Source organism: Macrobrachium nipponense, chromosome 3 (genome assembly GCF_015104395.2).
Source record: "Macrobrachium nipponense isolate FS-2020 chromosome 3, ASM1510439v2, whole genome shotgun sequence".
NCBI lineage: Eukaryota > Metazoa > Arthropoda > Malacostraca > Decapoda > Palaemonidae > Macrobrachium > Macrobrachium nipponense.
In genome coordinates, this window is record NC_087202.1 from 26,689,171 (window position 1) to 26,705,261 (window position 16,091).

Here is a 16,091-nt window from a genome sequence, read left to right on the forward strand (position 1 = left end):
TTTAATTAACATCATAGTTTTTAGTTTTTATATTTGGAGTAACACATATATTCCACATATATATATGTAAACACTTACACACACACACACACACACACACACACACACATATATTATATATATATATACATATATATATATATGTATATGGACATACATAATACATACGCACACACATAGATATATATAAATACATACATATATATATATATATATACATATATATATATATATATGTATGTATAAATATAATTATATATGTTACGACCTCGGGGAGGTCGCGACACATAAAACTTACCTCTTTGAGGTATCTTGGTGACGTTGACCCAAGCGGAGCATTTTCCTCTCTCTCTCTCTCTCTTTCTCTCTCTCTCTCTCTCTCTCTCTCTCTCTCTCTCAACACAACCAATAAATTATAATTACCAGAATGATCAAAAATAGATTGTATTTGTAAAGAACAAATGATTAATTAGATAAGTCAAATTCTGAAACTTCATTAAACATGATGAGAAACTCAAATGATACAACAACAAAGAAAATGATAACTCAGATAGGAAACCAAAATAAAACTGGGAATTGGACCAAAACCCCATCCACATTTCTTTCTCTCCAACAACTAAGTCATTAGTCTCCCCTACAACTAAAACCACTCTAAGGTGAATTGCCAGATCCATCTGAGGAAGAAGGAATCCGTCATAAATGAATTGCATATAATATCAAAATAATAGTAATCAATTCTCCTGGAACAAAGTCACACATGAAAGATAACACCTTTTGAAATTAATATTCAACAGGTTAGAGACAAAGATACCGTCGGGCATAAACGTGACTATGCTTACCCATTTCAGCAGCAAACACACGGCCCCCAGGTAATATTTCATTATCCCTAATCTTCCATATCATATAGTGGAACAGACTCACATATTCATGTATGTTTAGCTAATAGTCCAACCCATGAGATCTGATCAAAATCAGATCGGAAGTGTACCTACTTCCATCCATGTACAAACACACGCAACCTCCATACCCTTGGTCGCAGATGCACGAGAGAGCTGAGCTCACTCATCGCGCCATCTCCAAAAAGTGATGATTCGTAAGTTATGAAATCCCGCTCTGTCTCCATGGGAGCCAGTGATGACGGCTACAAAAAAAAAAAATGTTCTGACACACTTTTCTGATCTCCCGAACTGAGATTTTGCAATCCTCTCTGCAGTGCAGCAAAACCGGACTATGCACTTGCACAGTTGCTGAATTATATTAACGATGATGTTCATGTATTAATAATTATTTCATATATATATATATATATATATATATATATATATATATATATATATATATATATATATATATATTTATATAGAGCTAGAAGAATTCCCTTCTTGGCACCCCTTCCTGCTTAAACTTGAGGAACAAAACCCAAATCAGGGACTGGCCTTAGGCTGCTTCCCCGTTAATTAAATTTTTCCCATTAAATGAGTCAGGGTCGGCACTTTCCCCTCACTAAAGCCCCTGCAAAGCACTTAACTTACGTTGTTTTCCCAAGACACTCATTCTTCGGCCGATCCCTCTTCTTCCCACACGGGCTCTGTGTTCCCAGGCTGAAACATGAAAATACCCAAAGCAGGAATTAACAGGAATCACCGTCCTCAACCGGAACACCAGAATTGCTTGGGGCTATGAAAGCCTGCAAGAAAGCTAGGTCTGGTAAGAGCTGACGACACCAGTGTCGGGAAACAGAAGCACCCAGTAGACCAAACCAGTATCACGCCACTGAGCGTGACCTCCAGGCCCTTGCTCAAATCTCTTCGTCATGCTGATCACCTTAACATCCGAGTGCTACATGAAGTTCCATGTGTAGAAGGTCCCACTCGCCTAACAGCCATTTTATTCTGCAACCAAGGAGTCTTACTAAAGGAATAAAGGTACTATGCGGTAGAGAGTGTTTGGCCATTTATCTATTACTCTTATCTCATTTCATTTTCCTTCCCCCCTTGCATTGTGCTAGACCCTGAAATTTATTGATAATTTAACTAAACATATTCTGACGTTACTCCTTGAGCCATCAGCATTCCCATGTAATAATTAGACTCTATCGATTCACCCAGAGATTGTGTTCCTTTTCCATGCATTACAGAAGGGGTTTATAAACGCTTTAGAACATCTGTATCCTTCTGTGTCTACGTCAATCACTCAAGCCTTCAAGCGGATTTATTTATGTCTTATCATTAATTAAGTGGCACTTTTGGATTTGTGTCTTGTTCATTTTAACCTGAAAGTGCCAAGAGCCTAGCGTACATGGCTCCTTCTGATTTCTATAAATAAATGTTATTAATTCAGACCCAGAATTTGTCTCCTTAGATCTTCCTTCATTGAATTCTCAGCTATATATTTTTTCTTATGATGTACAGGCTCCCAGTCAGCATCCCCAACAAAGCAAGAATGGAAATTGCACCAATAATCGTAAGATATATATATATATATATATATATATATATATATATATATATATATATATGTATTTATACACACACACACACACACACACACACATATATTATATATATATATATATATATATATATATATATATATATATATATATAGTGACGAAGTGCCAAGTATCTGGTTACTACACTTACCATTCATTGACTGATACCTCACAAAAGCCAGACACCTGAACCCTCATCACAGGTATTAAACGACTGAATACTTTAAAGGCAACAGTGATCCCTTAACAACTTACCAGTATTGCAGAAAATCAGACTAAGTTCATTAAAACAGGTGTGAGGTAATCTTGTAAGTAATCAAATTAATCAAAGGGCATCACTCCATCAACAACTTTAAAAGTGTAAGTATTTCCCTGATTTCAGAAGTCTAAGTACTTCCCTATCTGGTTCTAAGTCACTTCAAGTTAATGAAGCAAAACAGATCAATTACCACTCTATGTTTCTACCTAACATCAATATAATCAAATGCAAATATACTGGTATAAAAATGAAAACACTTATAAAAATTTTAAATACAAAAATTTATTATTAAACTCAAAATTTATAAGTGAAATTCACAATATCAGGGAAAATTACTGTTACTTGAAAACCAAGTAAAGTTTAATTAATTCTTGAATCAAATTAAGTAAAATTAAATCAAAATTAATTTATCACAAAATTCAAGAAAATTATTTCAATCAAAATTCAAAAGTGTTAGGCAATAATTGAAAATTTGAAATTAATTCAAAAGTGCTAAACAATAATAAAACTTGAAAAGAATTCTAAGTAAATGCAAATTCATTCACAAGTGTTAAAGTTAATTAAATGTGTAATGATTAAGCAATGAAAATAACTAAGTCAATTAAATTGTAAATGCAAATGAAAACACAGACAAATGTGGAAAATATCAAAATTTGTAAAAAGCATTAATCACACAGAATATAAAATAAAAAGGCACACTTCAATAAGAAAATGAACAAATGCACAAAAATGGAACAAACACAAAACACAAAAATTTGCAATGTGTAAAAACGTAAATAGTTTATCTCAAACCACTGTAACCATCAGTTATTTAGATTTTACCAAAATACTGTTCCTATCAGTTATTAGTTGCAACTAATAAAATTATAACACACTTTACCTTTTTGGTATACCAATTTCATTCTTTCTTGCTGCAGCTCATTTCACACTTTCACAAAACCAGGCGCCGTTATGCAACAATGTTTGTTCAGATTCCACAAAAAACACTATTTAACACTAAGTAAACTCTAAGAAATATCAAATATGAAATTCTCAAGTTATGAGTGACCATTCAACACGAAATCGTTACGTTACTTTAAGATCAAAAGTGCTATGCGATGGAGAGAGAGAGAGAGAGAGAGAGAGAGAGAGAGAGAGAGAGAGAGAGATCTGAACACCTCGAGTATCTAAGCCCGAATGAAAAACTTCTCCCTTACGGAAGCTGGACAGGGGAGATGACAAAACGTTTTTGGCAATAATGCTTCCAGAAGTTTCGAAATCTTACGCAACTTTACATACAAAATGTGTAATCTGCACGTGGCTTTGACAAAGACATACACGTATGAGACCAGTCTGTTAAAAAAAAAGATACGTACTCGACTCGATCGACCGAAGCAGAAGCCCCTTATCTTACGTGATGACAGAATCTCAAAACACAAATGAAGACTCGAGCTCGCTTATCAAATGTGTTGACAGATTAGGAAAAATAACTCAAGCTTTGAACGGACAAAGATATTCTCTCTCTTTCTACATTCTACGTTATATATGTATTATTTTACATTATGTTATGCGAAATCTGAACACACATTTAAAACATCCTATCTCTAAGCTATCTAGGAATCTGAAAAAATGTTGCACAATTCTACATAACATTTTATACAGTCAAAGAGGAGATATATGCATTTTGAAAGTAGCAATATATAATAATAATAATATATATATATATATATATATATATATATATATATATATAGTAGTATATGTATATATATATTATATATATATATATATATATATAAACATATATATTATAAAAAGTAAAAGGGAATGAGCCCAACCAGGGGTCACAGGATGCCCCAAAAAGTAAGTATTAATGATGATAATGATAATGGGTTCTTTTCTTTTTCGTGACAGAGTCATATCTGGATTCGGAATTGGTGGTCTCAGCATTTCCATCAACACGTACGTTGTTGAACTGGCTGACCGTGAGGTCAGAGGCACCATGGCTATTATTGTCAATACTGGGGCTGGCCTCATTGGTGGTGAGTTGTTTAGCTCTTTTAGTTGAGTTTTGTGGTTGGGTCGACTTTGTCCGTTTTTCTTTTTTTGAAAGAATCCACATCGATATAAGTTTGAATATATAATGAAGAAAATATATAAATATTTGTATATATATATATATATATATATATATATATATATATATATATATAAGCAAGTACCACAGGAATAATAATGAGCAGAAATTCGTACCAAGCGCTTTCGTCCTTGAATGAATCATTGTCGAGACACAATGACTTATTAAGTGCGAAAGCGCTAGGTACGAATTTCTGCTTATTATTTTTCCTGTGGTATTAGCTTACAGCATGAAGTCACGTGCATCTACTGTGATTTTTTAAGCATGCATTATATAAATATATATATATATATATATATATATATATATATATATATATATATATATATATATATATATATATATATGACTGGTAAACGTGTTCTGTTACAACAGAATTCCATCTAATAAAAGGAGCCCATAAAAACGTCAAAATATTATAGAGAAAATACTATTTTTCAGAGACTGCTGTCTCCCTCTTCAGGTAGATGAATGAGAAATGTTACAGAAAGATGGTATTTATACCAAGAGATCCATCCACAGGTAAGCCAATTTAGTGGGAGTGACCTAAATTGGCTTTCCTGTGGATGGATCTCTTGGTATAAATATCACCTTTTCTGTAACTCTTCTCATTCATCTACCTAAAGAGGGAGACAGCAGTCTCTGAAATATAGTATTTTCTCTCTATATTTTGAAGTTTTTATGGCTCCTTTTATTATATATGTATACATATATATGTGTGTGTGTGTGTGTGTGTATGTATGTATGTATGTGTGTGTGTGTTTCATATAAATATAAATATATATATATATATATATATATATATATAGATATATATTATTTATATATAAGATATATATATAGATATGTACATATATACACATATATATATGTACGTCAGTTTGGATTCATCATCGTGTTAGTGACTCGTGGTTATGAGATTTTATAAACAATGACGTTCTTGAAGTAATGCTGAAAACCTTCGGGAAGAGTTACTTGTTTTTATTTTCAGTTGTTACATAATCAGACAGTTGTGCAATTACATGAATCTCAGGACGTTAACAACTGACTCAAGTTAGTATTATCTTTTTTATCTCTTATTTGACAATGTAAAATTTGCTATACAGTGAGAACCTACCCTTTGGAACGCCCTGTGCTGTAAATATAAAATTAACCTAATAAGTAGCTAGCTTGCAACATTCTTGGCCTGTTATATAATAAATAAACAACTATATAAATGCAACTGTAATAGCCACAATGCCCTCTTAACTTTTTGAATTCTTTTCTCTTTTTTGGATACTTTTGTCACTACAAATCCTGAAGATGCAAGTCCAAAGAAATTCTCGTGGTCAGGTCGGCAACGTGACCTCTTTGTGATTATGGGACTTGTACTCGTTTCCCGGAACCGGAATTACAATTTCTTCACAAATTTCTTTGGACTTGGATCTTCAGGCTTCGTAGTGAGAAGCGTATCCAAAATAGAGCAGAGAATTCAAGAAGTTGAGAGGGCATTGTGGCTATTACAATTGCGTATGTATCTGGTTAAAAAGTGACCAGTAGATTCTACAAGTATATAAATCTTAAAACTGGATATATATTATTTAAGACTCATTGACAGTCTCTTATGGATTATGCTTGGTTTGTCAAAGTAAATTGAAGAGTGATTTGTCACTGATGTAGACTAGCTATCAGGAGTAAGTATTTTTTTCGTGGTCTGAAGGTACAGCTAAAAGTATTTCGCAACATATTTTTATGATGGAAGAGAATCAGCAGAAACAAAATATAGCAGCAATAAATTTGGAGGAAAAGTGTTTTATTCAAGTTATTAATCACATTTTCTAGAATGTGGGCAAGGTTATACACATATCTATCTAAAAAAAAATTATAGGTCCCGTACCATTAAACTAGTTCTTGAAATGCTTCCAACATAGCCCCGGTTAGATGACAACACATCCCTGTACAATGTATAAAAACGGTTAAGAAAAGCCAGTGTATAAAACCAAGTTTAAGTGAATAGATATAAAACCGGATTTCACAACCTTTACTAATGTCATCTTCGAATACACTGAAGAGGACCCTAGTGAAGTTAGAAAGCTCCTATTTTATCTTTATGCACTTAAACTTGGTTTTATATGTAGTGGATTTTTTTCTTTAACACTCAAGACTGGCAGGAAGAATCGTGTTGTGACCATCTGTACTTCAGAAATCTTTGCTCATTACCATTGCTAATGATAAAATTGAGACACTTCTTCATCTCAGAGTCCTTTTTCTAACCCTGTAGGTCAGGTTGTGGCAATGGCTCTTGGCTACGCCTTCAGGTACTATACTGTTGGTCTGTTATTGATGGTTTTCCCAATTGTATTTATTCTATCTCTGCCCTGGTTGCCCGAAGGTCCGAGTGTCTTAATCGTCCAAGGTAAATTACTTAAGTATTGTGGGGAGTAAATATTATAGAAAAAGTAGTAGAGACACATCTTTACAATAGCTCATCGAGAATCTGTGGTATATATATTCTGAATTAATTATGAATTTAAACAAAACTAAACGTTACTTTTATTTACATTTCTGCGTAATTGTATTGAGCTGCTACCCTAGCATTTGCATTATTATTTTGTTCCATACCATTCCTAAAGTTACTATGAAATATGGTCGTTTTATTTCTACTAATCCGTGGTGGTTATAAATAATTGCCCATTTTTAACTGACAATTTTTAGGTCGGGAGGAAGATGCTCGCAAAGCACTGGTCAGACTTCGGGGGAAATACGCAGACATCGACGCTGAAGTCCAAGTCTACAAAGACATGAATAAAGTAACCGAAGACAACCGTTCACCCTGGAGAGAGCTGGTCACTCGTGAACCACTCATAGATCTAGCTAGAGTCAGCATCTTATTCGTCATAATGCATCTTACAGGTTTGTCTGATTGAAAGACCTATGGAAGGCTGATCAAAAATGTTCTTAGGGGACGACAGTAGCTTAGTAGTGGTTGCAATTGTTTCCAATGTTGTCCTCAGAAACTGGGATCATTTTACAAAATGTTAAATCTCACCTGGACTGAGAGCCTTAAGTCAAATAGGCGCATTTTGCTTCCAGATCGCAGTTCTGTCTCTTGTTAAAAAAAGAAGTATTCACTTGAACTCGTAACATACCTCTGGGGGTATGTGTGAGCAATAGTGCTTCAGAACAAGACATGATAGCCACTGGAGCCAGTGAGTGAGTCAGATACATATATCAACATTTGACACCGAACTACGTGTAGTGGTAGTATTCTCACACCCCCACCTCAGGGTGAAAAGGGAGAGGGTGACAGGGTTAGCGCGTGACAAAAGAATGCCGAATGAACTGAAAGATCTATTGTACTGTAATCAGATCAGTGACGATATATAATAATAATAATAATAATTTTTATTTTCAGCTCAAGGCCATATACATGGATTATACAAAGAATAGACAATAACATACAGTCTAGGTACATAAGATAACATAAGATTAATCGGCAATATCCATATTTGCTGAGGTAGTATAAAAGATGGTAGTCAAAATAATGGCCATAACTGTACTGAGATTGAGAATAGTTAAACAATTGAATGTAAAAACTATAATGAAAAAAGGAAAATACCAGTAATAAGTTCATGGCAATACAATAATAATGACAGATTCTGCAGATGACATTTTGCAAAAACAGAGATTAAGTCCTCTAGGGAACAAGCGGCTCATTTTCCCATCTTCCCCACAATTTAGATCTTCTTGCCTCACTACTTAAGATGCTTTGTATGAGCAAATTGCTGCTTTTTCGCAGTCGGGTGATCAGACTGGACATTGTTTGCTGTACAATGATTTTTAAATTGTCTAGGTGGTTTCCTGTGAACATCTCTGTGGAGGAGTGGTAGCGGGGAGTGTTTGTGAGGCGTCTCAAAATGTCATTGTGAACAACAGTAATACGTCTCATAGTCTCCCTGATGTACACCTGGAGCACCCATAGATGCTGTAGCAATACGAGCGGAAGAGTAGCAGTTTCAAGTCTCGGTGATAGAAGGCAAACCTCCTTGCAATCATGTTGCCAGTTGCACATGGTTTACAACGCCTCTGTTCTATGTCTGCCGTATCTTTTAGGTCACCCGTGATAATATGACCCAAGTACGGAAATTCGTGCACGAATTCCAGCCGATGATTTCCGAGGAAAATTTGTGGTTCTGCAATTTCTGGAGCAGCGATATGCACTGGGTCTTGGTTTCGTTGTATAGGATATCAAATTCCTCTGCATATTGGCGGCAAGTGTCGATGAGTCGTTGGAGACCTTGCACTGATCGGGAAATCAGAACCATATTGTCGGAGTACCAGAGGTGTTTATAGTTGTTTCATTGACAGTGCATCCGATTGGGAATGAGTTCAGTTGGACATTCAGGGCCTCTGTGTACGTATTAAATAGGTGTGGAGAGAGAATGCCCCCTTACCAAAGCCCGTTTAGGGAGCCGAAGGTGTACGATAATACGTTACCCCATTTGACACAGAATTGCTGTGTGGAGAACCAGCAATATAGAATGCCAATTAAATATAGGGGTGTGCCTCTTTTATACACTTCAGGAAGATCAGGTAATTTACTCTGTCAAATGCTTATCTCACGTCCACAAAATATAGGAAAACAGGAGAGGCTGATGATAGGTAATAGTTCTTCAATTCTTTCAGTATGTAGATGCAGGTGTCGGTTGAGGGGTTTGCTTTAAATCCGAACTGGTTGTGAGTGGTGTGTAGAAAGGGGAGAAGTCTCACAGAAGAAACGACTCAAGTAACTTCGACGCGATCGCAGTGATTGCAGTCGGCCGGTAATTGCCAGGGTCAGCTGCATCCTTTAGCTTGTTTTTGATTAATGGTATCAAGTGAACTAAGAGTAGGGAGTCTGGAAGAAACCGGTGAATTATACACGCATTGAATAGGGCAGCTAGCAAAATGTAGATTATTGGATGGCAGAATTTGAAAGCTTCTGAGGGAAGACCATCGCAGACGGGCGACTTATTATTAGGTAGTTTGTTTATAGTATCGTTGATGTTACCTGGCGTAATACGATCTGCAACATGAAATTGAATGTTATCAGTAAGGAGGTTATCTACATCCCTTCGGTAGTCTTGATCGTTTTTGCAATTCAGGATATTGCTGAAGTGGTCGCCCCACATACTTGCGATAGCCTCGTCACTGACTGCTTCCCCTACTCTCTGTGACAGCTTTTTAGTTTTGGGATTAAAAGACTGGCTATCTTTCCAAAGACGAGGATAGACATCGGATTCTAAGTTTCTAGACATTGCATCAGCTCTCAGTTGCTTTTCATTTAATCTGCAGTGCTGAAGAGCAAGTTTGAACTGCGCTCTCGCCTGTCTCATTAGTAATGCAGTGTCCTTCCCTCGGGCTACCATTTTGCCTCCACAGTAAAAACATTTATTGTGAATATGAATACAGATCTTTAACCAAGTCATTCCATCCAGGTAAATTACAAGAATTACCTTGACGAAATCTAAAGGTAGCGCTGCCTGAAGTAAGCATAGCGGAAATTATGTTCGAATAGATTTCATTCAGATCCCTCCTATGGCGGTCATTTCTATAATTTGTGTTAGTACAAATTAAGGCGTCTGCCGGTTGAACTATTGACCGCAACCTGGTTTCCGTGGTCGCTCTAAAGTATCTGGATTTCTGTTGGTTTTTAAAATCCCAGTTTACAGCTGGAGGGCGGTCAGTTAGGGTGTTCACGGTAGGGAGGGATGGGGTACTGAATGACGCCTGTAATGGGATGTGATCGTAGCCCGTTGCAAGATCGTAGGACATAATAGAATCATGAAGTTGTGGAGATGTGATGCAATAGTCCAGCCTGGTGGTTGTAACTGTGTCCGCTCTATTTTGTACATATGAATAGGAGGAGGGAGGGAGGAGCATTACATTGCTAATATGGAGTGCATGATTTTGATAGAAGCAAGTAAGTTCATTATAAAATTGTTTTGTGGGACGAGAATTAAGGTTCCCAATTATACAAATATGATCAGCAGGAGAATCGTGAATAATACTGTGCAACTCACTTAGGATCATGCTGTATTTATCAAAATTATTGTTATCTTTCCTGGGCATATAAACATTAATTATTGGGATTTTAGAGTCCCTTACTGTAACCTGAAGCCCAAGCAATCTGTCACTCCTGGAGGTCTTCACATTTACCATGTTGTCTAACGATTTGTGCCACAGGAAAGAAAGCCCTCTTTTGGGCGACTGGCTACGATTTGATCTGTAACTTACATCGATAAAGTCGAGAAGGTTTGAAGTCTTCATGTAATGAATTGCTGATGACAAGGTCATGTGGCCTGAGGAGCGTTTCTTGCAGTGCAATGATGCCTTTGAAGTTGTTGCACAACATGTTTAGGAGAGGAATGTTCCTCTTGAGGCCAAAAATATTCCAAGAGATTATGATTAATGTATCCATGGCTACTCACGAAGATGAGTTCAGAAACATGGGCTTTAAGAAGGAAAGAGGAACAGAAGCTGGAGTGAAAAGAAACGAAGATGCTGAGGTGAATCTGAGGGACCTCACTACATGAGAGGCTAGAAAATTAAGATATCAGAAGTGCCAGTTATAAAGGTTACTGATATGATAAGGTTAGATTAGGGATGAGTGAGAAGGAAGGAGTGAAGAGGGCTTGGGAGGAACTTGGCAGGGGTAAAAGGTCAAACAGGAGGCAAAGGATTAAATGGAATGATAAAGATGCTTTTGATAGAAATAGCTGGTGGAGACGCATCAAGGCAACTGACCCCATAGCTTAGGGATAATGGTGGGGATGAAGAAACGAAGCGTGGAGAAGTTAATGGTATAAAGGGCAGAAGAACTAAGAAGAAAACTCTAGGATGAGCAAGGTTCCAGTTAAACTCTTTGTGGGGATGGTAGTATAAATGGAATGAAGTCTGGAAAACCAAGAGAAACTCCATGCTGAGCATGATTCCAGAAAATTTATTTTTCTTATGGGTGGGTGGGGAGGGGGAGGCATGGATATGCGACTGGGTTCCAAGGAGATGGAATGAAAGTCGACAAACCAAGAGAAAGACTCAGGCTGAGCAAGATTCCAAGCAATCTTGGAAAACCAAGAGATAGCATCCAGGGTTGGTAGTAATTGGAATGAAAACTGGAGAACCTAGATAAAATCTCCAGGCTGGGCAGGATTCTAGGCCGCAATGCAGACAAGTGAACCAGGGTCTGGTAGTACATGAGCCAGTGGTTGAGAGTGTACCTGAGATCTATAAGAACTTCCAGGTCTTTATCCTCTTTCTGCTGCAATACATTGGGAAGCAGACAAGACAGTCCTATATGAGGAACCCCATAGGTTAGTTTCCTTAGTGCCTGTCTACTGCCTCTGCCAGTCATAGTATTTTTATTAAGCAGAATGTATACTTTTTATTAAACAGAAGGAAAAGTTTTATTCTGTGGGCATTTGGTCCATCCAAAAGAAGCCACAGCCAAAGAGAAGATAGAGATACCCTAATTGCATAATGTCTGACACATGTGATTTGATTTTTTACTAAATTCCTCAGAAATGTCAAAATAATGGATTGGTTAAGAAATGTAGTAGAGGGACATGAAACAAACAATGTGTGAAAGTTACACCCTCATTAAATTTAGACAAAGGATTGTTTTACAGATGAACATTAGAAATGTTTTAGAAGGATCAGTGAAAAGAATAAAGAGAAACTTATGTGAATGTCATATGTCAAGTAAACATTTTTCCTCCATAATCCAACAGACATAGATATCTAAGTGATTATACTTCTGTTGTTAGTAGGTTTTAATTATAATTTAACATAATTTATAAAAGAACCTATGTTCTAAGCACTTGTAGCCTACTCATAAGTTAACTGAGATGCAAACTGATCATATAATTTTTTCCTAATTTTTAAGTGATTTTCCATTCTTGATGTTTGACTTGTCTGAAATATGTTTTAATATTATCATTGAATTTCTAAACTTTAATTGATTCTAAGTAGTAATTTGCATACAGAATTAGTACCTGGATATACATTATGAATCAATGAAAATATTATTATAGTCTTTTCATAATCCAGTGACATAACGATACGCCATTGCTTCCCAGAAAGACACTTTCTTTAGAGCAGTGGTCGTTGTGTTACTTTTGGAAGCACCAGAAGAGGGCTCCCTAACATAACTTGGCAACCAAGGTTCCCTCTGTAATCCCTGCAAATTCTGGAGGCCACTGTTTTACAGAATGATTCTCTTCCCAGGCTTACCTGTAAACCCAGGAAACAGGTTTGAGTGATAGGCCTCCGTTTATGGTGCACCCCACAGAGGCCTGGTGAATCTCAAAGTTTGGGAAAGTGTCGGTAATTTCAATCGTCAGGCTCTGATGTTATAAGTATTGCAGCCGGGAATTCTAAGATTCCTGCCATGTTTTAGCAACTGTTAATGGACTACAAATTACAAACTAAAAGAGAATAAGCAAAGGAATGTAAGGTTGCCAGAGAGATATCTGAGATATCATGCAGTTTATTTGCAATTTACAGACTAAATTGGACAGCAAAGCATACAGGTATCTCTCAATCAATAATAGTAATAATAATGCATATAGAAATTACTATATAGTGGGGGAAATTTTGCCTCCAGGTAAGTAGGAAGTTGAATGCTGGAATTAGTTCCAGATGTCTTGATTAAGTTTATGCAACAGGTTTTCTGTGTTGATTTCAGGCACTTGTATCAGACAGGAAACTTGCAATAATCACAATGCACGGGTCATTGACTCCTGTAAGCAGAGAGATGACAGATGAGTGAACATTCCCTCAACATGCCTATCACATCGACAATATGTAGTAACAAGAGCAAGATTCAAAAAGGTTATTAATGAAGAGTTTCTGGCATTTTTATAGCAGGTTAATAGTTAGAAGAAATGTAAAGAGATTTCCTTTGCAGTAACAATGATAAAAAGGTGTTTAAAAAGACACGTGATATTACACTATACTCTATTGTTAATTAATTATGCATCTTGTGAAAGTGACAGTTGACAGGCTGGGAAATGGCAGACTTAAATTGAGTGACATTTCAAGGTCACGAGAGAGAGAGAGTGGTGATCAACTGAGTGAATGCCAAAGGCTGGCTGTTAGGCTGCCTCCGTATAAACAAATAATGACAAACGCACATGCAAACTGACAAATTTCTTTCTCTGTTTACAAAATACAAAATGAACCAGGCAAATCTTTTCTGAGTGAAGATACACGAACATTGCAAAAGTTAGTTACACTTTGTAAAACACATACAGTAAGTCTACAAGATTAGGAACTTTTGAAAACATGATCTTTTATCTGTGGGAGAGAAGTGCAGGCAGAGGTCGAGGGACCTTCTAGGGTGGTGAGCTAGCAAGCTTGGTAGGTGTTGGAAATGTGAACACTCAGAGTTGCCACTTGGTAAATTGTCATTTCTTTCAAAACAATTTGATTCTAACACTTCCTATAGCTTCGAAAATGTGCTCTATGCTTTCACAAAAAGAATTAGCTAGAGTAGCATTCCTTAGCTAGAGTGGCACTCCCTAGCAAGTCTAAATAACATGCAACTGTTGCCAACATGCATGGCAAAGAGCCCTGAATAACTAAATAGCTAACATGCAATTTGCTAATGTGTGCTCTCCAATGGTATTCACCACCAATGCTTTGACGTATGCAAACAGAAATCTCTCAGTGAGAATTTATCTGTGATATCAATTCCTGATGGGAATATTATGTGTTCCTAGTCACAAATTATGACCATAATTACACTACTTGTGAAAAGAGATTAATTTTACTACTAGTTCACTTCCTGATCCAAGTTGCAATGGAAGTGTTGAATGTTCAGGTTTGTCTCTTAAAATCAACAATAAAATGCTACTAATCCTGGCAAGGTCGCCCAATGTTATAAGTATTGCAGCTGGGAATTCTAAGATTTCTGCCTTATTCAAGCATTATTAATGGATTGTAAATTATAAACTAAAAGTAAATAAACAGGAGAATGTTATGGTTCCAGAGAGGTATCTCGATTAATTACATACAACTTACTTACAATTTACAGGTTAGATTGGACAGCAAAGCATACAGGGCATCTCTCGATCAATAATAGTAATATTAATGCATTTAGGAATTACTCTACATCAGAGAAATCTTTCCCCAAGATAAGTAGAAAGTTGAATACTGGGAATTGCTTCCAGATGTCTTAATTATGCTTATGCAACAGATTTTCTGTACTGATTCCAGGCATTTGTATCAGACCGGAAACTTGCAATAATCACAGTTCATGAATCCTTGACTCAGGTAGGCAGAGAGATGACAGATGAGTGAAAATTCTCTCAACATGCCTATCACATGAACAGTATGTAATAACGAGTAAGATTCGAAGAGGTTATTAATTCACAATATATATATATATATATATATATATATATATATATATATATATATATATATATATATCACATGTCAAAGTGATAATTATCTATTAATTCACTGAGATTAAAGTGAAACTTGACATAATTTCACTGCACTTGAAGAGAACATGAAAAGGAATAATAAAGATGAAAAATTTACATGAAGAAATAAGATAAAGACAAACTTCTTGCACTCCAGATGTACCTTTATACAATGTGACAATGCTAGGCAACCTGAGTGGATCTCCTTCCTGCATCAGCTGTGGGTTAGTAGAAAAAAGGGTTGCTTCACTTCAGCAAATCAATGGAGATAGAGGGGGGGTTGCCCCTTAGATCAACCTTGTGAAGGCTTTTAGAAAGTTCTTGCTCTAGTGATATCAGGTAAGTGACTGCTTCCCTGTCTTCAAAACAGCTTCTTCCTTTTGGCTCACCGTACACCTTGGGGCTATGCATCGTGTGGTAGGGCTTGGGAAAAAATGTGCCCAGTAGAAGACAGCAAAATGAGAATTTGAGAAGTGCAGGGAACATGTGTTTTCCTGGGACAGGTTAAGTACATGGGGAACTTGGGCTCAAATCCCCTGAAAGTACCTCTTTTCTCTAAACTTTTATTTGTTCAGTTTCTTAAGAGGCAAAATGCCCGATACCCATAATACTGAATAAATTATTCATATAATGAAATGGTGATTAGTTCTACATTTATTAGAAAATACACCTCTTAGGTATCTGAGAGAGGACAAGAAAATTTCTGCAGTGCTTTTCCTCTAGGGAAACAAAGATTTGATACACCGTATCTTACTATTACATATCTTTTTTTCAGGG

The 16,091-nt window shown here is 36.3% G+C and overlaps 1 protein-coding gene across 1 annotated transcript in view; it reads left to right on the forward strand.

Moving 5' to 3' along the window:
• The window catches only part of LOC135222348 (uncharacterized), a 36,260-nt gene extending 31,463 nt beyond the window's left edge, over positions 1 to 4,797 (forward strand). The window contains exon 4 of the mRNA XM_064260433.1: positions 4,644 to 4,797. Within this exon, the coding sequence (XP_064116503.1) occupies positions 4,644 to 4,797 (154 nt within the window). The remainder of the gene's footprint in view (positions 1 to 4,643) is intronic.
• The last annotated feature ends 11,294 nt before the right edge of the window (positions 4,798 to 16,091 follow it).